Source organism: Bubalus kerabau, chromosome 6 (assembly GCF_029407905.1).
Source record: "Bubalus kerabau isolate K-KA32 ecotype Philippines breed swamp buffalo chromosome 6, PCC_UOA_SB_1v2, whole genome shotgun sequence".
Taxonomy (NCBI): Eukaryota; Metazoa; Chordata; class Mammalia; order Artiodactyla; family Bovidae; genus Bubalus; species Bubalus kerabau.
The window spans coordinates 52,190,113-52,216,942 of NC_073629.1; the positions used below are offsets into that span (position 1 = coordinate 52,190,113).

The 26,830-nt window shown below is 38.4% G+C and overlaps 2 protein-coding genes across 3 annotated transcripts in view; both read right to left on the reverse strand.

The window, feature by feature from the left end:
- Window positions 1-5,057: 5,057 nt before the first annotated feature.
- On the reverse strand, window positions 5,058-6,992 carry LOC129655133 (lysophosphatidylcholine acyltransferase 2B-like). The gene has a single exon (XM_055585164.1). It carries the CDS (start codon window positions 6,735-6,737, stop codon window positions 5,079-5,081), a length of 1,659 nt encoding a protein of 552 aa, XP_055441139.1. The 5' UTR covers window positions 6,738-6,992; the 3' UTR covers window positions 5,058-5,078.
- A 2,106-nt stretch (window positions 6,993-9,098) lies between these two features.
- EPHX4 (epoxide hydrolase 4) overlaps window positions 9,099-26,830 on the reverse strand; it is a 33,204-nt gene continuing 15,472 nt past the window's right edge. The window contains exons 2-4 of one of the 2 annotated variants that reach the window (XM_055585169.1): window positions 26,143-26,246; window positions 23,481-23,629; window positions 9,099-9,757 (exon numbers count right to left, since the gene is read on the reverse strand). In XM_055585169.1, coding sequence (XP_055441144.1) covers window positions 9,526-9,757; window positions 23,481-23,629; window positions 26,143-26,246 — 485 coding nt within the window. In that variant the 3' untranslated portion in view covers window positions 9,099-9,525. The remainder of the gene's footprint in view (window positions 9,758-23,480; window positions 23,630-26,142; window positions 26,247-26,830) is intronic. The other variant, XM_055585168.1, reaches the window with a different exon arrangement.

Here is a 26,830-nt window from a genome sequence, read left to right on the forward strand (position 1 = left end):
ACAGTTTGTTGTGATCTACACAGCCAAAGGCTTTAGGTAGTCAATGAAGCAGAAGTAGATGCTTTTCTGGAACTCTTTCACTTTGTCCATGATCCAGCGAATGTTGATAATTTGATCTCTGGTTCATTATATTCAAGTTCAACTTTTTAGCAAAAACAATTTTATAAGTGGTATATTAGTTTTCTATTGCTGCTTTAACAAATCAGCATGGACTTTGTGGCTTAAAAACAATACATATTTTTTACTATAAGTTGGAAGTCCCACTTGGATCTCACTGGGCTAAAATCCAGCTTGGGCCAGGCTGCATCCTTTACTGAGGGCCCTAGGGCAGAGTTTCCTTGCCTTTTCCAGCTTCTCAAGGCTGCCTATGTTCCTCAGTGCTTGGCTTTGCTTCTCCATCATCAAAGCTAACCTGCTGAGTCCTTACATTGCATCATCCTGAAGTCTTCTTCTCCTTCCTGCTCCCTCTTTTGAGGACCGCTGTGATTACTGGGGACCAAGTGGATAATCCAGGAGAATCTCCTTGTTTTAAGGCCACCTAATTAGCAACCTTAATTCCATCTGCAACCTTAATTCCCCTTTGCCATGTAACCTAACAACATTCACAGATTCTAGAATTAGGAACATGGACATCTTTTGGGGCAGAGGGAGCAGGCATTATTCTGCCTTCTACAAGAAGTAATTCATTTTGAATCAAATCAGAAGGCATATAATTTTTAGTTATCCCCAGTTTAATGTTGCTAAAATATATCATTAATTTTCAACTGATAGTTTTATCTGTTGAAGACTCACTTTAATCAGTTAACTGTGGAGTAAAATCATTTTATAATTCTATCACTCTTTCTACATTTATTTGATAGAAATTTGCTGGAAATCTTCTTGTAAAGAAGAATTCTCCCTCATCTATTAGAAATACTGGATATTCAGATATACTTTTCATATTGCCAAGGCAGAATAAATGTTTAATTATCTTATGTAAATTATCCTTTCTGAAAGACCTACTCATATTATAGAAAGTCATATGCTTTACTCAAAGTCTACTCACTTAAATGTTAATCTCATCTAAAAAAATACCTTTACATCTAGAATAATGACTGACCAAATACTGATATATGGGTACCATGGCCTAACCAAGCAGACATATGTTTAGAAGATATTCACTCTTCTCTTCTTGTGTGTCTCTCCTTTACTCTTACACTACCACCACATTCGCAACATTTCTGACACCAAATATGTGGAGCGTTTTACACACACCAACCAATTCTGTGATACCAGCTGGATGCCAGACAATTTAACTCAACTCTGACACTATGTGGAGGTAGCATCAGATCCAACAGGTTAAAGGTTCAGTCCCACAAGACTGCTCCCTCCTTCAGATGCCAATTGCAAGTCCAGGTTGTTACTGTGATTCGGACCAATCACCTAGAAATAGAAGGTTCCCATAATCCTCTCCTTGGGGTCAATTAATCTGCTAGAGCAGCTCACAGAACCCAGGGGAATAGTTTTCTTACTGTTTGCCTGTTTATTATAAAAGGATGTGATAAAAAATACAAATAAGCATCCAGTGGAGAGAGGCAAGGTATGTAGGAAAGGGCACAGAGCTTCCATGTCCTCTGACTGTGCAACTCGGGTAGCACCTCCATGTATTCACCAACCCAGAAGCTCTCCAAAATCTATGCTTTGAAGATTTTTATGGAGGCTGCATCACATAAGTTGACTGATCATTAACTCTCTTTCCAGCCCCTCTAGAGAATGAAGGGGTGAAGATTTCAAGCTTCTAATCATGGGTTGGTCTTTCTGGTGACTAGCCCCCATCCAGAAGCCCAAGAGTCACCTCAAAAGAACAAAAGAGTCTCCTAGCACTCACAAAATCCCAAGGGATTTAAAAACCCTATGTCAAGAATGGGGATCGAAGACCAAATATTAAAACTAAGGATGCTCCTAATGCTCTTGCACGTGTGCTACATTGCTTCAGTTGGGTCCTAGTCTTTTCGACCCTATGGGCTGTAGCCCATCAGGCTCCTCTGTCCATGGAATTCTCCAGGCAAGAATGCTGGAGTGGATTTCCATGCCCTCCTCCAGGCGATCTTCCCAACCCAGGGATTGAACCCTCATCTATTATGTCTCCTGCATTGGCAGATGGGTTCTTTACCACTAGCTGCCACCTGGGAAACCTAATCCTCTTATCACTTAGGAAAATACAAGAGTTTTTAGGAACTTTGTGTTAGGGACTGGGGCAAAGGCCAATACATATTTTCTATTATTTCACAACATATATAATTTACCATCACAGTATCAAAGTATGCATATTTAGGTAATAAAAATGTAAAGAGATACAGGAAGCAAAACTATAAAAATCAAGAAAATAATCTAATTTGGGGAAGAAGGAAGAGATTGTAATTATGATTGGGGGCATAGAGGAACTTGTAGGCTGGAAAAATTTTAATGTTGGATCTGAGTTAGCTGCAACAGTGTTGATCTTAAAATAGATTATATTTATAATATATAATATACTCATGTAATTATTATTAGCTACAGATTTGTTTGATATAGTTTTTAATCTGTATGCAGTTTACAATAAAAAGATTATTTTAAGTGTTACCTTTTACAGAGATGGAAAACAAACTAGGGGTTATCATAGGGGAGAGAGACAGGGGTTGCAAAAAGGAGTAGGGGATTAAGAGTATACTATTATGTATAAAATAAGCTACAAAAATATATTGTACAACACAGGGAATATAGCCAATATTTTATAATAACTATACATGGAGTATAACCTTTAAAAATTGTGAATCACTATACTATACAAAAAGGATCTTCACGACCCAGATAATCACGATGGTGTGATCACTGACCTAGAGCCAGACATCCTGGAATGTGAAGTCAAGTGGGCCTTGGAGAGCATCACTATGAACAAAGCTAGTGGAGGTGATGGAATTCCAGTTGAACTATTCCAAATCCTGAAAGATGATGGTGTGAAAGTGCTATACTCAATATGCCATCAAATTTGGAAAACTCAGCAGTGGCCACAGGACTGGAAAAGGTCAGTTTTCATTGCAATCCCAAAGAAAGGCAATGCCAAAGAATGCTCAAACTACTGCACAATTGTACTCATCTCACACGCTAGTAAAGTAATGCTCAAAATTCTCCAAGCCAGGCTTCAGCAAAACTTGAACTATGAACTTCCTGATGTTCAAGCTGGTTTTAGAAAAGGCAGAGGAACCAGAGATCAAATTGCCAGCATCTGCTGGATCATGGAAAAAGCAAGAGAGTTCCAGAAAAACATCTATTTCTGCTTTATTGACTATGCCAAAGCCTTTGACTATGTGGATCAGAATAAACTGTGGAAAATTCTGAAAGAGATGGGAATACCAGACCACCTGATCTGCCTCTTGAGAAATCTGCATGCAGGTCAGTTAGAACTGGACATGGAACAACAGACTGGTTCCAAATAGGAAAAGGAGTAAGTCAAGGCTGTATATTGTCACCCTGTTTATTTAACTTATATGCAGAGTACATCATGAGAAACGCTGGACTGGAAGAAACACAAGCTGGAATCAAGATTGCTGGGAGAAATATCAATAACCTCAGATATGTAGATGACACCACCCTTATGGCAGAAAGTGAAGAGGAACTCAAAAGCCTCTTGATGAAAGTGAAAGTGGAGAGTGAAAAAATTGGCTTAAAGCTCAACATTCAGAAAACTAAGATCATGGCATCCGGTCCCACCACTTCATGGGAAATAGATGGGGAAACAGTGGAAACAGTGTCAGACTTTATTTTTGGGGGCTCCAAAATCACTGCAGATGGTGATTGCAGCCATGAAATTAAAAGACGCTTACTCCTTTGAAGGAAAGTTATGACCAACCTAGACAGCATATTCAAAAGCAGAGACATTACTTTGCCAACAAAGATTCGTCTAGTCAAGGCTGTGGTCATGTATGGATGTGAGAGTTGGACTGTGAAGAAGGCTGAGCGCTGAAGAATTGATGCTTTTGAACTGTGGTGTTGGAGAAGACTCTTGAGAGTCCCTTGGACTGCAAGGAGATCCAACCAGTCCATTCTGATAGAGATCTGCCCTGGGATTTCTTTGGAAGGAATGATGCTGAAGCTGAAACTCCAGTACTTTGGCCACCTCATGCGAAGAGTTGACTCATTGGAAAAGACTCTGATGCTGGGAGGGATTGGGGGCAGGAGGAGAAGGGGACGACAGAGGATGAGATGGCTGGATGGCATCACCGACTCGATGAATGTGAGTCTGAGTGAACTCCAGGAGTTGGTGATGGACAGGGAGGCCTGGCATGCTGCGATTCATGGGGTCACAAAGCGTTGGACACGACTGAGCAACTGATCTGATCTGATCTGATCTGATGTCTATTATATTAGTTAGCTTTCCAGATATTGCAGTCTTTTGTGATTTCTTTTCTCATTCTCAACAATCACTTTCATAGCTTAAAAATAAATAAATAAAAAATACAGGCAGCTATGCCATTTATAACTGTTTCAATGGTACTGTATCTTCCTGATGTTTATTTTTATTTTGTCTTATAAAATATGGACATTGGGCCACTCTGAGAAAGAGCAAAGAAGGCTTTATGCAGCAGATCCAATCCTTTTTGGAGAGAATAATGATGGCAACAATGTATTTATTGCTAATAGAGCTCTTAATGAGATATTTTCTCTGCAACAGTGAGGGAGAGGTGGTGGGCTATAATGTTCCTCTGGCTTTACTTTAGTAAAAGAAGACACTTCATTTTTACTTAGTTTACTTACTTGAAGCAGAATAATAAAGGCACCATGCTGAGTGAGCAAAGTTATAAGGAGATTTCTTATTTTTCCACCTTTAGACCACACTGAAACAAACTTAATATCTTAAGAAGAAAATTAGGTATTATAAAATCAAATTGAAATATATATTCCTTAAGTAAATTTTAAATATCATAATTAAGTACACAGGCCACTTAGAATAAAAACCATTGTATTTTTCCTCAAAGGATAATTTTTATTTCAATTATAGTTTTAACTTGGATGTTACTTTCACCATTTTCAGGGCTGACTTGAACATCTGAATGCAATCATCAAGCCTGTACTGGTTGTGGTAATGAATAGACATAGGCTGCCTGGAGGTCTAAGTATGAACTAAATAACTTGGCATATGCTGGGTGCTTCAGGGCAAATTTCTTAAAGGTCCTGTATGAAATGCGGTCTGAGTTTGGTCCCGCTATCTCCCGAAAGAGTGTGGAAACATCAAGATCTGGTACTCCAAAAGCTGCCCGAAGTATAGCAGCTAATTCCTGTTCAGTTATGAAACCATCTTTATCAAGATCAAAAAGCTTAAATGACATTTGCAGAATCTTTTCAGTGTTGACAGGATTGCATAGGACGGTCAGACCTATCACATACTCTCTGAAGTCTATGGTGCCATCGTTATTCCTGTCAAAGAGGGCAAAAAGTTGTTGCAAGGGCTCTGAAATTGGGAGTTTCAAATAATTTGCAAACTCCTCAATCCCTATCTTCCCTCCTTTGGACGCAACTGCAATTTCAGCATATTTATCCAGGCACTGATGAATATTATCCCAATCTAACTTTAAATTCTGGCTAATTTTTGTAAATTCCACCAAACCAGCTTCCATGGGCAGTTGAAGGTTACCTGCAGAAATCATCAGTCTGCAGTCTTCGTAAGTGTGGTCTGTCACGGGCACCCCAAGAGCATTGGCCATGATGATCCTCACTGTATTGGCAAAAAGGACAGGGTCTTTTTTCTCTTGGACGTTTGGAATATAAACAGGCATAAACTCAACTTCTACCCTGGTGAATGGTTGACTCAGGGTCAACATACAGGCCTGGAAGCCTGTAAACCCCTGCCAGGTCCAGGTCACCGTGTCCAGGGCATTTGGGTACCTGAGCAGCACCGGCTGCACAGGCACCCCTGGAGAGAAGGCCCCTAGTTTAAAAGTGACCAGACAGCTGCGGTTGGTACACACTCCTTCTGGGAAAATCAGGATCTGTGGCCACTTTCTGTTAGATGTCACTCGCTTCAGGATTTCCTCCCGAGTGGTCTTCCTGGAATTGGGGTCATCTCGGGTCACAAGCACCGGCTGCGTCGACAATAAGAATTTCCCAGCCACCGGTATATTCACGTTCTGACTCGCAGAGACCACTGAAGGTAACCCTGCCACGACACAGGCGATCGCATCAAAGAAACTGGAGTGCGGGGCTGCCACGAAGATGCGGGCCTCATCTCGGGTGGCTTTTTTCCCTTTCACTTTAACCAGGAACCCTGCTAAAAAAAAAGTCACCTGAAACAAGAACTTTAGAGTTGGTTGCGCCAGTCTTCTCCAGTTCTTGGCCGGCTTGGTTGGTTGAGTACTACGGCCTATGGTGGAAAGCGCAGCCACGGGCCAGAGGAAGATGAAGAGGAAGGCAATGCAGGACACCCGCACGGGCACCAACACGGTCCCCATGAGGACGATGTAGGCCCAGCGCCACGCGCTGATATGCGTGTGCTGCACGAAGGGGTTTTCCACTGCTGGCGGGAACAGGGACTTGTTCGTCTCTTGGCTGAAAGCGGATTCCAACGCAGCCTTGGGGAACACCACCGCAGGCTCAGAGTCCAAGGGCGGAGACGTGGAACTCAACACCGCAGACTCGGAGTCCAAGGGCGGAGACCTGGAGCTCAACACCGCAGACTCAGAGTACAACTTCGCAGGCTCGAAGTCCAAAGTGGGCTGTGCCATGAGGCCGACTTTTCCGGTCTCAGGGTGCCTGTAGCTTGGATCTGGGGGCAGCCCCCGGAGTGCACCCCTTCCCTTTATTTAAGTGCTCTTTGCACATAATTGGAACGCTTTGAGGCAATTGTGAGTTAATAGGAAATGATGTATTACCTTTAAAATCAGAAGAATCAAAAATGGTAAATGATGTAACAGGAGAATTAGAACCATATCAACAGTACAATCTTTTCTGCTTTTTTGTAAATGGCCTCCTTTTGACATATATGCTTAGTAAATTATTTTCACATAACAACTTCTGTTGTCTATTATATACCTACTAAGGATCTATCAAATAGATGAATATTTGTTAATCACAACTTTTTTAATTTAAATGCCTTTACCAGTCAAGTTTGCTTACTGTGAGATGCTTTGGCAATTGGTAAGTCAAATTTATTTACTCTTCCTACAAATTGATTTCTGCAGAGACAGGACTGTCTCTCTCTCTCTCTCTTTTTTTTTTTTTTTGGACTGTCTCTTTATACTATGTTTAACTGATGGCACCCTTGAGGCTTTATATCTGCTGCAAGCACTCTTCTATGGAAACATCCAATGAAAATTAGAAAACACCATTATCCTAGGCCAGGATCAGTCATAGCACGTTTTGACCCATATTCTTAATATTAGTCCAGATGAACTGGTCAGCGTTCCAAAGTGACATAAGTAACAACAACAAGAAACCTTAAAATCACATTTGTCAGAAACAGGTTTTCATTAAAATAAGTCAGGATTACTTTATTGTGTCACAACACATAGTCAATAAAGTCTTGTTCCTTAGTTGCTGCCCTTTGAAAATGATCAAGAGGGAAGCATAACCAAAGTTGGTTGAAACAGGCTCTCTGTAGCATCTGCTATATCAAATATTCATGTTTGCTATTTGCTAATTTAAATTCCTTCAGAATTCAAAGTCAAATTGTAGGTTTCTGAAAGATGTTTCTAATTATTGGAATATACCAGGTTACCCATAAAATAGGGAGAGCAGTATAGATACCAAAGACTGTTAAACAGAATGATCTAAGTGGAAAGATTATGGACTTTACAACCAAACGGATCTAGGTCAGATCCTGGTTCTGACTCTAATGCTGTAGGCAGTGATCAGTCTCATTTTTACATATCTAAAGTGGTGATACTCCATACCTTGCAATGTTAGGAAGTAGAAATACCTCATATACCACAGTGTATATAGAAAACTGGGCTTTCACTGGTAAACACATGTTGCTAGGATACGATAATAAGAATATTTAAAGACATTCCACTTACTTCTGTCACTTCTCAGAACTATGCTTAGTGAGGGAAACATTAGGAACACAGTTGTAGACTCTAAAAAGCCATGATTTGGCATTGTTACTGGCTGTCTCCCATTCCAAATGAAAGCAGCCCAAGAGAATGAGTAGTAATCTCTTAAGTTGGCATCATCCTCTATTTTGTAATTCTTCCCATTTTTTTTTTTTTTTGGCCACACCCTTGTGGGATCTTAGTTCTCCAACCAGGGATTGAACCTAGACCCAGCAGTGAAAGGGTCAGGTCCTAACCACTGGACCAGAGAAATCCTTTCCCACTCTTATTTGTAATGTTCATTACTCTTTTGAACCCTTGTTTAATTTAACTGCATTCCCAGGTGGTGTTAGTGGTAAAGAACCCACCTGCCAATGCAGGAAACATGAGACACAGGTTTGATCCCTGGGTCAAGGAGATCCCCTGAAGGAGGGCATGGCAGTTCACTCCAGTATTCTCGCCTGGAGAATCCCATGGACAGAGGAGCCTGGTGGGCCACAGTCCATAGGGTCACAAAGAGTTAGACATGACTAAAGCAACTTAGCATGCACACATGCATTCTGTGTATACTTCTTAAGGGAAAGATCAATATTATGATGTTACTTTTCTTGCATATTTTCCCCACAGTGCCTAACAGTGTATCAGATAATTTATTTATTCATTTAGCAAATATTTGAGTTCACACAAAGAATCAGGCTCTTATTCTGGATGCTAGATATTGTGTCAGTTAATGAAACAAAAGTCTCTGCCCTGTGGAGCTGAGATTCTAGTGCACACAGGAAGTATAGTATTCATTTCTTCTTGCTTTAAATGGGGCAAAAGGACATTTTCATCCTTTTCCTAAATCTCTCACCCATTTAGCTAGAGAATTAAGGCAAATAATTTAATGGACTTGCTTCCCTATAATGTTTAATAACTATGTATGTAAATATAAGAATCTTCATATCCTTTCTTGTTACTCTTCCCAGTGTAAGTAGTATTTATGGCCTATTTTAAGATGCACATTCACCTTGTCATATTTGCTTTCAAACTAATAAATATACTATAAATCCAAGATATTTGATAACAGAATTTTTTAATGGTTAAAAAATAGTAAAAAGAACTTTTGAACAATAAAATGAAAATTTATACCATTGCACGTTTGCCTTTTAATATGGTACAGTTAATCTTTAATATACATTTGTAAAAGGCACCATATATTAACAAGGTAAAGAATGCAAAAAAAAACAAAATTGAGCCACTTTCTTCAACGTCCTTTTTGTCCAAGTGTATACATTTTAAGGCAAATGCTTTTCTGTGCAAAATACAACAAAAGAAAATCAACATTATGTTACAAGTTCATACATTCTCAGATTTTTTTCAATATCATTTGTCAGGATACAAGCACATTAAAACAATTTTTTCCTAATGAAGCTTAAAGAAGTTGATGAACAATTTTTAAAAATTATTTGGAGATTCCATTATAGATTCCTCATGGAAAAAGTCAATCTTTTCTTCGTGTTTCTTCTTTTAGAAATGTCCATATCAATTTGTTCACTATGTCAGGTTGTTCTTGTTGGAGCCAATGACTGGTTTCTGACAAAATAGTTAGCCTGAAATAGTTTTTAACATAAATCTTTGTGACTTCAGCCATCTCAACCTCCATAAATGCGTCTTTCTCTCCCCACAGCAGTAATGTTGGAGTGATCACCATGTGATGTTTGAGAGGCAGGCAGCTGTAAAAACAAAACACATGGGCTTGAGACTCATTGTAAGAGTTAAAATAACATTTTCCCAAAATGTTTCTTTAGGCCATACATTTTTAAGGAAGGCAGTATCACCACCAAAGAGCTGAAAATTAGTTCTTGGGAGAGTGAAAAAATTTACATTTTTTTAGATATAAACCATGAATATACACATAAACATATATTAAAATTTTATGGGATGGGGGCAATTATGAAAAAAATGTCTAAAAAGGCTCTGAAGGGAGGTGATGACAAAAAATGATTGAGGGGACTTCCCTGGTGGTCCAATGATTAGCAGTCTACCTTCCAAAGCAAGAACATGGGTTTGATCCCTGTTCGGAGAACTAGGATCCCATATGCCACAGGGCAAAGAAGCCTATATGCTGCTACTGCTGGGCCTGCCACAGCTAGAGTGAAGCCTGTGTGCCTCAAAGAAAGACAATAAATAAATACATGACTGAGAAACACTGCATTAGGCAATCAATCTGTGTCATAAAAAATTTAAAGGTCTATTTAGCAAAGGGCCTGATAAAAGTTTTAATTGGATGAGGATGGCAAAATTGATCATGAAGGCTATAAATTAAATATGAAATTCATCACTTGAAGAATAATTTCCTTTAAAAGGAAACCAGAATTTCTGAATGGTGTGATAAAAGGGAGCTTTTAAGCAGTGTTACTGTTTAAATATATTTTAATTGTTGGATAATCTAATGCATTTTATGTGAAAATTAGAACTGAAAAGACAGAAAATATATATGGAATGAGCTTTAAATATTACATGATACTATAGTTATTTTTCAAGGAGATTCTTTTTAAAATATAAAGTTTTTATTATATATTTTCTTAAATACTAAAAAATATAAAGAATAAAAACATGCATAATTGCATCATTTAAAAGATGGTCATTTTCTGTGCATATAGTTGAAGCCATAAGTACAGCAAATATACAGTTTATACACAATATACATATACAAATTCTATATTAAATTATAACTTTCTTATTTCACAAGGTTTTTCAAAAATAATTGTAAAACATTACTTTATGGCATAATAACCCATAAATGATTTGACTCTTCCTGTATAATTGAGTATTTAGATTATAGCATCAGTTAAAAGAAGAGGAGGATGTTTTACGTGAAGCTACGTGCTACAATGAGCATTTTGTGCCCAAATCTTTATTGGCATTTCAGATAACTTCTTTAGGCCAGAGCCCTAGAAGTGGAATTCTATATTTCTAAAGCTTTTGACACCTTCTGCTAAGCTGTTTTTCAGAAAGGTGGGATGGTCTTAATTTCACCTCTGTTAACTAAGAATGAGAATGAACATCTAACTAGACACTCTCCAGCACTGGATTATATTTTCACTAGTTATAGAAAAGCCCGAATGTGTGTCTGTTTGGGGTTGATAGGATGCTATTGGAATGTGCAGGATATCATATATGTCCACCAAAGACTTAACTTTTGACTCCATGCAAGTGGCCATCATTTGGTTGTAATGCTCCTAAAAATTAAATTCTTTGTGAATTGGTAAATGGACAGAAGAACCTGGAGGGCTACAGTCCCTGGGGAGTTCGACAGGGCTTAGGAATAATAACTAGGTCAAATGTGGTTCTTACCATCCCCATGAGACGGTTATAAGTGTTAGGATACTTCTCATTCATTTCTTTAGTTTCCTTTAGGAGAGATTTTCCTTAAACACTCCTTGATCCTTGCCCCGTCCCTGGCTGCTGAGTGATAGTTGTTGATTCAGGGTTCTGGACTAAAGAGAGTATATAAAATAATATGTCCTGAGGTGAGATTTACTCTCTTTTTCCTTCCCTCTCTTATCAGATTCAAGGGAGCCAATGGACTGAGGGGCTAAGGAGATGTGAGTTTACCCTTCAAATTTTCCCACAGGTGAACAAAGTTTAGACTGGCAACAGTTATCAAGACCATTTCAGTTCTCATTTAATATGAAGGCCACAGTCTTCAATCTATCCTTTATGGGTCATGAAGTTCATATTTTGGTTTTCATCTGCTAACTCCTATGTGATTTCTCAACTGGTTCAGAAACTGGGCAGGAAAAAGGGATGCTATTTGTCAGGTGCCCCCAAATACAGCATATGTATTTCTATAAACAGTACATAGAGGTATCTTGTAGTTTAAAAACTTTATTAAATAGTGTCAGATTGCAGATATCCTTTCACAAATTGCTTCTGTGCCTTAAGATTATATTTTTAAGATTCATCTATTGATGACACATGTAGTTCTTTTTCTTTTTTGGTACAGGTAGTTCTACTTCATTTACTTTCACTGTTGTATACAATTCTATTGTATGACTACATATACAATGGATCACAATTGATTCATTCTCTTGTTGGGCATTTTAAAACTTCCAATTATTTTGATAAGTTAAATAATATTGATCTCATTCTTGTAACCATCCACTTGTGCCCATGTGGGAGAGGTTTCTTTCAGTATATCCCCCAAACAGACTTGCCACCTCAGAGAATATGCACATCATCAATATTATAAGTTGTTTTTACAAACTGACCATATGCTCTACTCTCAGCATATAAGAATTTGCTTTGTACCATATCATTGCCAACACTTGTTCTCAAAAGTTTAATTTTTTTTTCCAATCAAATGAGTGTAAAATACTTTGTTTACCTGTTATGGTAGAGACTGCTTCCCAAACTTCTTCCCTTCTACCACAGTGATAGAAAATCCAATTATTAGCTGGACAAAGGACCACCCAGAATGAAGACTGACTATGTTTCCCAGGGCTCTTGCAGCAAGGTGAGGGTATGTGGTTTATGAGAAATGATTTGGGCATCATCTAAGTTGTGTCCAATATGCCTGCCCCTTCCCTTTCTCACTTGCCACTCACTGAAATGCAGATGTGTTGTTAAACCATCTTGAACCACACAGATAAGGACAATATATGAAGGACTGCAGAATAACAAAATAGAAAGACCGAGATCTCTGACCAAAGAGTGACCTAACAGCTTTGATGACTGCACACAATATAGCCACCATATCAGCCTTAGACTATTAACGTTTTTAATGCCACTGTTACTTTAGGTCTCTATCGCAAGCAGTAAAACCTATGTCCCACTACTAAGGTGGTGCATCTTTCATGTTACTGAAGATCCCTTTAAAAAAAAAATATATATATATATATATTGGCTGTGCTGGGTCTTTGTTGCTATGCAGGCTTCTCTCTAGTTGCAGTGAGCAGGGGCTACTCTTCTTTGCAGTGTTAAGACATCTCATTGTGGTGACATCTCTTGTTGTGGAAGAGCACGGGCTCTAGGGCACATGGGCTTCAGTAGCTGCAGCAGTGGGCTCAGCTGTTGTGGTTCCCGGGCTCTAGAGCACAGGCTCAACAGCTGTGGTACATGGGCTTAGTTGCTTCAAGGTATGTGGGATCTTCCGGGACCAGGGATTGAACCTGTGTCTCCTGCATTGGCAGGCAGATTCTTTACCACTGAGCCACCAGGGAAGCCCCCAGATCCCTTTTCTGCAAATTGCCATTTCATATCCTTTACTCATTTTTGATTGGGTTGTCTTTTCCTTATTGATTTGGAGACATTCTTTATAAACTCTGCTGCTGCTGCTGCTGCTAAGTCGCTTCAGTCATGTCCAACTCTGTGCGATCCCATAGATGGAAGCCAACCAGGCTCCCCCATCCCTGGGATTCCAGGCAAGAGTACTGGAGTGGGTTGCCATTTCCTTCTCCAATGCATGAAATGAAAAGTGAAAGTGAAGTCGCTCAGTCGCGTCCGACTCTTAGCGACCCCATGGACTGCAGCCTACCAGATTCTGCCGCCCATGGGATTTTCCAGGCAAGAGTACTGGAGTGGGGTGCCATGTTAATTAATGAATACTGGAAGAAGCCTATCCCTTCTCTAGGGGATCTTCCAGATCCAGGAATCAAACAGGGGTCTCCTGTATTGCAGGCGGATTCTTTACCAGCTGAGTTACCAGGAAAGCCTCCTGACAGGGTTAGTTACCTATCTATTTTTTTCTTTAAAATTGAATTCTTTAAAATTGTCTCAGCCTTGTGCTCCCCCATACAAATTTTAAAATCAGCTTGTTATGTTTCATGAAAAACTTTCTGACAGTTTTGATTGAAATTTTATTAAGTTTATAGATTAATTTGGGAAAAATCAACAATGTTATGATATTGAAGTTTTCCACTTGTAAACATGATAAACGAGGGTTATTTTCAGTAGTTTACATCAGCAAGTCTGTGTCAATGTTAAAACATTAAAATACTTCTCTGCTGCTGCTAAGTCGCTTCAGTCGTGTCTGACTCTGGCGACCCCATAGACGTCTGGCAGCCCACCAGGCTCCCCCATCCCTGGGATTCTCCAGGCAAGAACACTGGAGTGGGTTGCCATTTCCTTCTCCAGTGCATGAAAGTGAAAAGTGAAAGTGAAGTCGCTCAGTTGTGTCTGACTCTCAGCGACCCCATGGACTGCAGCCTACCAGGCTCCTCCACCCATGGGATTTTCCAGGCAAGAGTACTGGAGTGGGGTGACATTGCCTTCTCTGAAATACTTCTCTATGGGTTAGTAAATAGACAAGGCCCCTAGCTCATATTCTTTATTGCTTCCAATACATTTTGATAATCCATAAAGGTCATCTTTTGTTAGAGTCAGTCCTTTATACCTAATATTTTTGTTGCTATCGTAGGTATATCTATTTTTAAAATGTTTTATAACTGTTGTTGGTTTATAAGATTGTAATTTTTGTATAGTAACCTTATGTATGCCAACTTTGCTGAACTGTTTTTGTTCTAATAATTTTTTCCTGTAGATTTTCCCTTTCTCTAAATATATAACTACATTGTGTGCTTGTCTGCTCAGTTGCTCAGTCATGTCCAAGGCTTTGCAACCCCATGGACTGTAGCTCGCCAGGCTCCTCTGTGTATGCGATTTCCCAGGCAAGAATACTGAAGTGGGTTGCCATTTCCTACTCGAGGGGATCTTCCCTACCCAGGGATCCAACCTGTGTCTCTAATGTCTCCTGCACTGGCCAGCGGATTCTTTACCACTAGCGCCATCCTGGGAAGCCCATATAACTACATTGTGTGTGGGTGTGTGCTAAGTTGCTTCAGTCATGTCTAACTCCTTGCAATCCCATAGACTGTAGCCTGCCAGGCTCCTCTGTCCATGGGATTCTCCAGGCAAGAAAACTGGAGTGCGTTGCCATTCCCTTCTCTAGGGAATCTTTCTGACCATGGATTGAACCAGCATCTCTTATGTCTCCTGCATTGGCAGGTGGGTTCTTTACCACCACTGCCCCGGGGAAGCCCATATAACTACATTATCTATACATAAACTTCAATTGTTTTTTTTTTTTAATGTGCTAGCTAAGACTTTCAATACAGTGGTGAAGAGAAGAGAAGCAGTTACAACAGACAAGTTACCTTTAGTCTTTATTTTTCAAGGGAATGTTTTCAGTGTTTCATCACAAGGTATGATGTTTACTACAGGTTTCTGGTAGACAGAAGTACCTTCTGCATTGTTGTCATAATGGAACCATAATATGATTAACAGAATTCCTCTGCCCATGGAATTCTGCAGGCAAGAATACTGGAGTGGATTGCCATTCCCTTCTCCAGGATCTCTTCCTGACCCAGGGATCAAACCCTGGTCTCCTGCATTGAAGGCAGATTCTTCTACCATCTGAGCCACCAGGGAAGCCTAATATGATTAACAGAAAGACACTAATAGACATAGAGAATATCAGGTTTAATGGCAAATGAGAAGAAAACTTACAAAGATGATTTTATAAAGCAAGAAATAATGCATTATTCTCTTAGATAGAACTAGGACTTGTCAGGTCCCCGTTTCCCATGAAAATACAGCTGTGAACAGCACCACAAAGAATTTTGCCCTTTTAGTGGAGGTTTTTGATCCTCTTGGCTCTGATTCCCAGAATATATTTTTATATGCCTGCCAGTGCTCCAGGTGCAAATAACCAGTACAAACCCCTGATTTTTTTCTTGGACAACTGAGTAAAGCAAATGTCTTTCCCCCAGAAATATCCCTTCAGGCAATTCAGGTTTATCTGAGGTCCACCTTCTATCCTCTGTTTCTAGTCTACATAGTAGCTAGAAGATGTGTTGGATTTTAATAAATGCTTTTTCTTAATTTACCTAGATGATCTTATTTTTCCCTTTAATCTGTTAATGTGGTAAGTTAATGGGTTTTAATGCTAAGTTAGGTTTAATTGTTAATGCATGCTAGATTCTGTTTGATAGTATTTTATTTTGAATTTATGGATCTATATTTACAACATAACTTGATCTAATTTTCTGTGTTATACAATCCTTGTCTTGTTTTGTTATGGAAGTTATACCAACCTGAGAAAATGAGCTGAAGTATATACCTTCTTTTTATAATATCTGAAAGAGCCAAGTCTAAGAGTGGGATTTTCTGGGGCTTCCCTGGTGCCTCATTGGTAAAGAATCTGTCTGCCAATGCAGGAGACATGGGTTTGCTCTCTGATCCAGGAAGATCCCACATGCCATGGAGTTACTAGGCCCATGCACAACTTCTGAGCTCATACTCTGGAGCCCATAAGCCACAACTACTGAAGCACACCTGCTATGAGGCCCATGAGTTGCAACTACTGAAGCCTTTGTACTCTAAAGCCTGTGCATACTCCGTGACAAGAGAAGTGACCACAGTGAGAAGCCCACGCACTCCAATAGAGAGAAGTCCCCGCTCATTACAACCACAGAAAGACACCACAGCAGTGAAGACCCAGTGTAATCAAAAATAAATAAATAATTTTTTTTAAAAGAGTGGGATTTTCTGAGGTAGAATTTATGTGTAAAACCACTTAGGCTTCTTTGTATGGGTGTGTATGTATATGTAGTTTGTAGATATGCTTAAATTAATAATGCAATTTCTTTAATGTGTATATCTATTCAGGTTTTCTATCTTCATGAGTCAGTTTTGTGTGTTAAGCTTTTCCTAAAAACTATCCATGTTGTCAAGATTCTCAAATTTATTAACATAAACTTTATATTTTAATATCTGTTATGTTTGTACTCATGTCTATTTTCTCCTTCCTGATATAGTTTGTTCATGCCTTTTTTACACCAGTCTTGCCAAAAGTTTATCTATATTAATAGTGTTCAAAAAATCTGCTTTTGTTGATTCTCTCTATTGTGTCTTTGTTATTTATTGTATTAATTTCTGCTTTTTACCTAATTTTATTTTCCTTCTAATTTATTTTTGTTTACATGTTGTTCTTTTCCAAATATCTTGACTTGAAGTCTTAGCTCCCTAGTTTTAAATCTTCTTTTCTTAATATAAGCATGAAAAACCATAAATATATTTATAAGTACTGTTTTAACTGTATTCTACAGGCTGTAATACTTTTTTCTGTGTTTACTAGCTTCTGATATGATTTTTTTGATCCACAAGTAATATAGAAGTTTGAGATTTTTCTGACTGTATTGAGTCTTCCAAAAGTTTGTTGCTGTCAATTTCCCACCACATTGTGTTCAGAGAACACAATCTATATGATATTGATCCTTTGGTTAAGGCTTGCTTTATGGTCCAGTATGTAAAAATCAATCCTTATAAATATGATATGTGCTTAAAAATATTGTGTATTTTCTAATTGTTGGGTGCAGGATTCTAGAGTTGATCATCACATTAAAGATGTTAATTGGATTGTTTCAATCTATATCTTTATTAATTTTCTGCTTGATTGATCAGCTTCTGAGAGAGGTGGATGAAAATCTCCAATAGTAACTATGGATTTGCCATTTTTTTCTAGTAAGTCTGTCAAATTTTGCTTTGTTATGTGATGCTTTGTTATCAGTTTAGGCTTTCAAAAATGTTTTTGCAGGCTATTCCTATAACTAGTCCAATTCCAAGTTCATTATGATTCCTTGGGTCCAAATTTTGGAGAGTCCTTGGATGGAAGTATGGTCCTGGGGAGACCTTAGGGTGATTTTCATATCTGAGTACAATGTACTATACTTTATTTGTAGTTATTGTATTTGTATAACCTTGTTTTTAATGATGTACTTGACCTTGACTCAGTTCAGTTCAGTTATTCAGTCATGTCCGACTCTTTGTGACCCCATGAACCGCAGCACGCCTGGTTTCCTTGTCTATCACCAACTCCCAGAGTCCACCCAAACCCATGTCCATTGAGTCTGTGATGCCATCCAAGCATCTCATCCTCTGTCGTCCCCTTCTCTTCCTGGCCTCAATCTTTCCCAGAATCAGGATCTTTTCAAATGAGTCAGCTCTTCGCATCAGGTGGCCAAAGTATTGGAGTTTCAGCTTCAACATCAGTCCTTCCAATGAACACCCAGGACTGATCTCCTTTAGAATGGACTGGTTGGATCTCCTTGCAGTCCAAGGGACTCTCAAGAGTCTTCTCCAACACCACAGTTCAAAAGCATCAATTCTTCTGCACTCAGCCTTCTTTATAGTCCAACTTTCCCATCCATACATGACCACTGGAAAAACCATAGCCTTGACTAGACGGACCTTTGTTGGCAAAGTAATGTCTCTGCTTTTCAATATGCTGTCTAGGTTGGTCATATCTTTCCTTCCAAGGAGTAAGTGTCTTTTAATTTCATGGCTGCAATCACCATCTGCAGTGATTTTGGAGCCCCCAAAAATAAAGTCTGACACTGTTTCCACTGTTTCCCCATCTATTTCCCATGAAGTGATGGGACCCAATGCCATGATCTTAGTTTTCTGAATGTTGAGCTTTAAGCCAACTTTTTCACTCTCCTCTTTCACTTTCATCAAGAGGCTCTTTAGTTCCTCTTCACTTTCTGCCATAAGGGTGGTGTCATCTGCATATCTGAGGTTATTGATATTTCTCTCGGCAATCTTGATTCCAGCTTGTGCTTCCTCCAGCCCAGCATTTCTCATGATGCACTCTGCATATAAGTTAAATAAGCTGGGTGACAATATACAGCCTTGACATAGTCCTTTTCCTATTTGGAACCAGTCTGCTGTTCCATGTCCAGTTCTAACTGTTGCTTCCTGACCTGCATACAGATTTCTCAAGAGGCAGATCAGGTGGTCTGGTATTCCCATCTCTTTCAGAATTTTCCACAGTTTATTGTGATCCACACTGTCAAAGGCTTTGGCATAGTCAATAAAGCAGAAATAGATGTTTTTCTGGAACGCTCTTGCTTTTTCAGTGATCCAGCAGATGTTGGCAATTTGATCTCTGGTTCCTCTGCCTTTTCTAAAACCAGCTTGAACATCTAGAAATTCATGGTTCAAGTATTGCTGAAGCCTGGCTTGGAGAATTTTAAGCATCACTACCAGCGTGTGAGATGAGTGCAATTGTGTGGTAGTTTGAGCATTCTTTGGCATTACCTTTCTTTGGGATTGGAATGAAAACTGACCTTTTCCAGTCCTGTGGCCACTGCTAAGTTTTCCAAATTTGCTGGCATATTGAGTGCAGCACTTTCACAGCATTATCTTTCAGGATTTGAAATAGCGCCACTGGAATTCCATCACCTCCACTAGCTTTGTTCATAGTGATGCCTCCTAAGGCCCACTTGACTTCACATTCCAGCATGTCTGGCTCTAGGTGAGTGATCACACCATTGTGATTATCTGGGTCATGAAGATCTTTTTTGTATTATTTTTTTGTATTACCTTGATTACTGTACGTAAAAAGAGTCAAGGGTCAGTTGAGCTTTCAGAAGGTTTGAGCTAGATTTAACCTACATCAGGGGCTTCCCTGGTGGCTTAGACAGTAAAGAATCTGCCTGCAGTGCAGGAGACCTAAGTTTCATCCCTGGGTCAGGAAGATACCCTGGAGAAGGGAACAGCAAACCACTCCAGTATTCTTGCCTGGATAATTCCATGGACAAAGAAGCCTGGCAGGGTACAGTCCATGGAGTCGTATAAGAGTTGGACACGACCAAGCACCTAACATTAACCTACAACAATCTAGTTTAAAATTATCTTTTGCCTTTATGTAAAACTGTGAGTTTTGAACTTCACAGGCCTCCATTTTGTTTTGTTTTGTTTTTTCTCTCCAAGATAATTAACAGGATTCTAGAGCTTACTCTTGGGAATGCAAGTCCTCCTAATGAATGATTAATCGTTAGTAAAAGAATCTCAAAAATATGAGAATATTTTCCCTCTTTCCTTATAGCTACTTAAAACATACTGTTTTGCATCACAAAGCTAACCCTCTGATAAAGGGATAAATTGAGAACATTTTAAAACCAGCATTCTTATCTCCTGTCCAAAATTTAGACTGGTGTGAAAATGTATTTTTCTCTCATAATATCTCTCTTAAATGTTGTTTGTGAAAAGCAAATGACAAAACATGAGCTTCAGACAATGTTGCTATATCCTATAAAATGCAACCTGTAGCCTTTGCAGTGTCTGTCTGCCTTACTTGATAAATTATTACCTACAAGTACCTTTTGGGACTTTCCAGGTGGCTCAAATGGTAAAGAATCTATCTGCAACGCAGGAGACCTGGGTTGGATCCATGGGTCAAGAAGTTTCCCTGGAGAAGGGAATGGCAGCCCACTCCAGTATTCTTGCATGGAGAATTCCATGGAGATAGGTGCCTGGCGGGCCACAGTCCATGGGGTCAAAAAGAGTCCAGGATATGACTGAGTGACTAACACAAGTACCTTTTAAATCAACATCTCTATTTTTCAAAAAATACACATATATTTTTATACTTGTACATTTTGTTGTTGTTAGTCAAAAAAGAAGATGTGGATTTACCTCTCTTTTCATTCATATAGTCTCATGGATTTCATATTCAAAGAATTTGAGAGATTTTGCTTCATTTAAAGTAACACCTGCTACAACTTTTTTCTATCCTCTTACTTTCAACCTTTTTGTGTCTTTGTGATTTACTCGTGTCTCAATCAAATCTGACATTTTGGTTTTTAACTGGTAGGTATAACACATTAATATTCATTGTGTTTATTGACATATTGAAATTGTTTTTGACTTCATATTTTGTGCTTTCTATTTACCCTGCTTTGCTTCCTTTTTCTCCTTTCCTGCCTTCTTTTGAACTGATAGTTTCTAGTCCCTTTCTTGGAGAAGGCAATGGCACCCTCTCTGGTACTCTTGCCTGGAAAATCCCATGGATGGAGGAGCCTGGTGGCCTGCAGTCCATGGGGTCACTAAGAGTCAGACACGACTGAGCGACTTCACTTCCACTTTTCACTTTCCTGCATTGGAGAAGGAAATGACAACCCGCTCCAGTGTTCTTGCCTGGAGAATCCCAGGGACGGGGAAGCCTGGTAGGTTGCCGTCTATGGGTCGGTCGCACAGAGTCAGACACGACTGAAGTGACTTAGCAGCAGCAGCAGCAGCAGTCCCTTTCTACTGCTTTGGAAATAATATTCTATTTCTATTATTTTATTTTACTAGAAAACAAATTATTACATATATATTATATGTGAGTGATTTCCAACTTTATCTATCTACCTATCATTTATGTATCTATATGATTTCTAATTCCATTGTACATGTCAAATATAACCTGTCTTGTGTTTTCATTTCTTTATCTATCTAAGTGATATTCTAGGTAATTCTTTTTAGATCTACCTTCCAATTCATAACCCTCTTTAGCTTGTCTGACCTGCTATTTAACTTACTTATGGATTTTAAGACTTCAAGAACATACTTTTCATTTCTAGAAGTTCTTTTGGTTCTTTTCCAGCCCTTTCCATCCTGTCATGATATTTTTCTTATTCTTTACTCATATTTTTATTCTTTCATATATTTAATAATTTAAACTTACTTTACAGTCTTTATTACTTCTATTATTTGAAATTTTTAGGAGTTCTGCTGCAATTGTGTTCTGACTCACTATTGGTGGGTTGGTATTTTTTGTAATTTGGATTATCAACTCATCTTCAGTGGACCTTATCTGTGGGGATATTGTGAGTCTGAACTGAGGTGTACCTTCCAGAGAGATTCTGTCTTTGTTTCTGCTAGGTTTCCTAGGGAGTGTTACCAGCCTATGAGGATGTTAAAATAGAATTTTCCCCCTAAGAATTCTAGTATTATGGTAGTAGCATAAATTCAAACCTCTAAACATTTTTAAGGCAGGCTGTGGCTGCTAATACTCAAAGAGAATATTTTTTCTCCTATGTACAGTCCAAACTCAAATTTCCATGTCTTATCTTTCACACTATATTTTCTGTCTGCTGCTAAGTCACTTCAGTCGTGTCCAACTCTGTGTGACCCCATAGATGGCAGCCCACCAGGCTCCCCCATCCCTGGGATTCTCCAAGCAAGAACACTGGAGTGGGTTGCTATTTCCTTCTCCAATGCATGAAAGTAAAAAGTGAAAGTGAAGTCATGTCTGACTCTTAGTGACCCCATGGACTGCAGCCCACTAGGCTCCTCCGTCCATGGGATTTTCCAGGCAAGTGTACTAGAGTGGGGTCCCATTGCCTTCTCCGATTTTCTGTCTAGACAATATCTTCTGAAACAAAAGCCTCATTTATCTGTTAGTGACTCCAAGATATCACATATCCTCACCCCAGATTCTCTCCTCTGAGTTCCAGACCCTTGTAGCCTACTGACTATTTGAATAATCTAAGACACCATTTCAAATTCAACTAGTCTAAGGTCAATAAAATTTATGACCTCAAAATGAGTTCTCTTCTAGTACTTTCTGTCTCAGTGATTGGCCTATCTGTAGAGTTGTTCATGGCAGGGATTCAGGAGTTATCTTTGACATCTCTCTTCTTCTCAGTTCCCCATCCAACCCATTATCAACTGTGCCAACTTATCTCTTAAATATCTCTTAAATCTACCCACTCTCCCCATCTCTACTGCTTTCAGAATAGTTCAGGCTGCCATCTTCTTTAGCCTGGATTTCTGAAGTTTCACCACATTCACTCTTTTAGCACATTCTCCATACTGAGTGAATATATACAAATACAAATTGGATCATTTTTCTGCTTGAAACTTTCATTCACTGGCTTCACATTCATGGCTCTTAATATGGTCTCCTTGGCTCTGCTTAACCAGCCACTGCCTACCTCTCGGACTCATCATTCCCTTCTCTTCTATGCATCCTCACTTTATGTGCTCTGCCACTTTGTTACTTAAAACCCTAGCCTTCCATCTTCCTGCACAGCCTTGAAGAGGCTGTTTCCTTTTTCTGGAATGCCAGTCTCCCTACCCCAAACTTTATCCAGTCAATACCAAACTCATCCTTAATTTCCTCATTCAAACATTATTTCTTCCATTCTCATCCCTTTCTTTCAAAGTCTTTATGTTAGTTTATAACCATACATTCATTACTGCAGTTGTTTGCTTGATGCTGTTTTCTCTACTCAGCTACAAGTTTTGTGAGATCAAGGACCTTGTCTTGTTTTGCTCATTATAGTATTCTGAGTGCTGGCATAGTCCAGAATATAGAAAGTGCCTAACAGATATTTTTTAAATGATTATTTTAAAATATAACTAAAAATATACATCTATTCAAAATCCAAAGGGACAGAAGTGGATAGAGTTATGGATAAAACAAGTTACACCTACATGGGATATCTAGTGTATTCTCTTTATTTTTCCATATGTTTAATTTTCTATAAAAAAAGATTATGCAACTTATAAAAACCAAAATAATTTCAGTATCTGGATAAATGGTGAACTTAATCTTAAAAATCGAATATTGGCTCTGTATGGAACAAATATTTTGTTTAACTAAAAAGAACAAATTATACTGACCTGAAGATATTTCGGTAATGGTTAATTGGACCACTTAATGCTCCAGGCTGAGAAAAAATATAAATATAAGCTTCAAGATCTTCTGTTGTTAGTCGACATCCTTTTCTTCCAATGCCAGTGCTGTGACTAGTAAACAGATGTTTCAAAGCCTGGTAAGTGAGAAAAGAATAAGACTTTTTAGCTACTTCACAGTAACTAAATATTTGGCTTTCAAAAGAGAATGATGGTCAGCATGCAGTGATTGCGCCCAACTTCTGCTCTAGCCAGGTTGGAGACCTCATTGTTTACAAGCACATTTTATACATTTCTGCCAACCTGGCTTTATTTTTGATATTCTTCCCTTTAGTCCCCCATGCACACTTCACCTTTTTTTCCACACTTCACCTTTATGAAAAGCATCCTGTTTTCTTGGTGTGTATTCACATTCTGCTGAGCTAAGTACTATCTCTATCCTAAAGCCTACCCTAATATTCCAGCTAACAACTGTTTATCTGTTTACTGACAACCAATCCACCACCACCCCCTGTTTGAACTTCTTTTTGACCACAACCTAGAGTAACAAACACATTTTACATCATGATCCAGTTCATAGATCTACATATATATTTCTAAAGCAAAAGTTTAAAGAAATAATTCTCATCCTTATTACAGCATGTAGTGATATCTTCAATTCTGTTCTACTTTATATTTAAGAATTCAAACTGCAAGTCACTTTACTGAATTGCAAAACTTATATCATGACTCACAAATGGGTCCCCCCTACAATTTGAAATCTCTATACCGGCATTTCTCAAAATGTGTAACTAGCTGAATCAGAATTATTAGGATTCTTTTGTAAAAAATTTATTTTTAATTGGAGGATAATTGCTTTACAATATTGCGTTGGTTTCTGCCATATAAAAATATGAGTCAGCCATAGGTATACATATGTCCACGCCCTCTTGAACCTCCCTCCCAGTTCCCACCTCATCCCTCCCCTCTAGGTTGTCACAGAGCACTGGTTTGAGCTCCCTGAGTCATACAACAGATTTCCACTGGCTATTTGGGATTCTTGTTTAAAATCAGACCCTCAACCCCAAAACATGCTTGCAAAAATATTAAATGACATGTGTAGGAGGTGATTCATTGCAACATTATTTGTGACAGAAAAAGAATGGGAACAAATGTTTATCAGTGGGTGGGGTAGTAGTGGTTGAATAAACTATGGCATAGCCACACAATGGCATATTAGTGTTTTTAGGACTCTAAGAAGAGATGGAGACAATCTCTATGCTGATGATGGAGTCATCTGCAGGATATACTGTTAAGTGGCAAAACGAAGCAAGGGTGGAAAATAGTGTTTATATTAATAGAATGTTATCTTTTGTGAAAAAAGGAGAAAACAAATATATGCACATTTGCTTATGTTTTTAATAGAAAAAATAAAAAGATGAAACAAAACTAGCCAAAATGGTTTTCTATGGGAGAAAGAAGAAATAGGATGGAGATAGAGAAACAGAGATAAGTAAGACTCCTCTGAATGTACATTGTTTTATTAGACTTTTAACTTAAAACCGTATATATGTTTCATATACCATGACGGAAGTTATGTAAAAATTCTGTAGTCTTAAATTTGCTTTGGAAATGTGGATAAGGACTCATAATTTTTTTTCTGTCTAAAAAATCTCCTGCATTGTAGGCAGAAGCTTTACCATCTGAGCTACCAGGGAATCAGCGTCAAAAAATATGTATGTCCAAATCTCGTCCAATGGAAAGATCCAGAAGCAATGAAAATTCAGTAACAATGATCACCTAAATCATGGTCTCTAAATACCATATCCTGCTAATAGGAGCCAGAGCTCCTTCAGTAAATGACTGATTCCAGATCTGGAACAAGACATAAATAATGAACTTAGGACGTTAAGGAGGCAAGCTACTACTGACAAAGGGCTCTTGTGTCATGAGGACACAGACTTGTAACAATTTGGGCATCAAAGAGAATAAAGACTGTGATCAGCTGATACATCAGTTCAGTTCAGTTCAGTCGCTCAGTCATGTCTGACTTTTTGCAACCCCAGGGACTGCAGCACGCCAGGCTTCCCTGTCCATCACCAGCTCTGGGAGCTTGCTCAAACTCATGTCCATTGAGTCTCAGTGATGCCATCCATAGCAAACAGATTTTCAAAAATCATGAACTCATAATGATATGAAGAAAATCTGCATTGGTCATCACTGAGGGCTTCGAGGGCACCAACTCATTACTCTGGGCATTGTTTATAAAGGGAAATTATGAAGCATTTATCCTGCCATTCTTGTGGGAACTATATTTCTTTTTTTTTTTTGCATTGGAGGAGATGCCTAAGACAGTGCATAACACATAACAGATATACAATAAATGATTATTTAAAATCAGAACAACATAAGGAGGACCGGTTTTGTTGGTTTTTTTGTTTGTTTTCAGTGCTTTAGTCTATCTTTGTTTTATTCTTAACTTCCTAATTTGTTATTCTCTCGGGCACCAATCTTTTCTTACTTTAACTGATGTATAATTAACATATCATACTATGTTAGTTCCAAGTGTACAACATAATGATTCAATATTTGTATATACTTCAAAATAATCATAAACAATAAGATCACAGACAATAAGTCTGGCTAATATCCATCACCATATTTGACTTACTTTGAAATCATTTATGGAGAACATAAATTCTGGGAACCATGGTATCTGGAAGAAGTAATAATAGCTGGATTTGAACAGCTGGGCCGGGTGTCGTAAAATATATTCTGAAATTAAAATGCCATGTTAGACCTTATCCAAGTGATATGAATTACTATTGAAGTAACTTCTTTTTAAGACAATTTCACCTTTGAGATGATCCCATAAAAGTATTCACAAATAAGGCTTCCGTATATTTCTCTTTGGAACAATTTCTATGTTCTTATATTTTATTTTGGATATTTTTGGTATTTTAAATATTTATAGCACTTTGAATAAAAAGAAAGTTCCACTTCGTGAAGTATGGACTCAAAAGGAATAATAAAACTCAAACAACACTGCCTTTTCTCCAAGGTTATTATCAGTGACTTAACACTTTTCCTAAGGATACATGGGGGAAATAATTGTCTATTGTTTAAAAGATTTTCCTGGCAGGCTGATTTAAATATCTTATTCATTTGGCCTCAACAGAAACTAAAGCATTTCCTTTAAATTCATTCATGTATCTAGAAAATGCCTGCGTTTAATGAATTTTTGAATATCTACTATGTGTGAGGGGATTTAGTGTGAACAAGAGAAAAGAGGTTCCCATTCACCAGGAACTTACATAATAAATAAGTAATGAATACTTGAAAGATCATTTTAGTTAGCA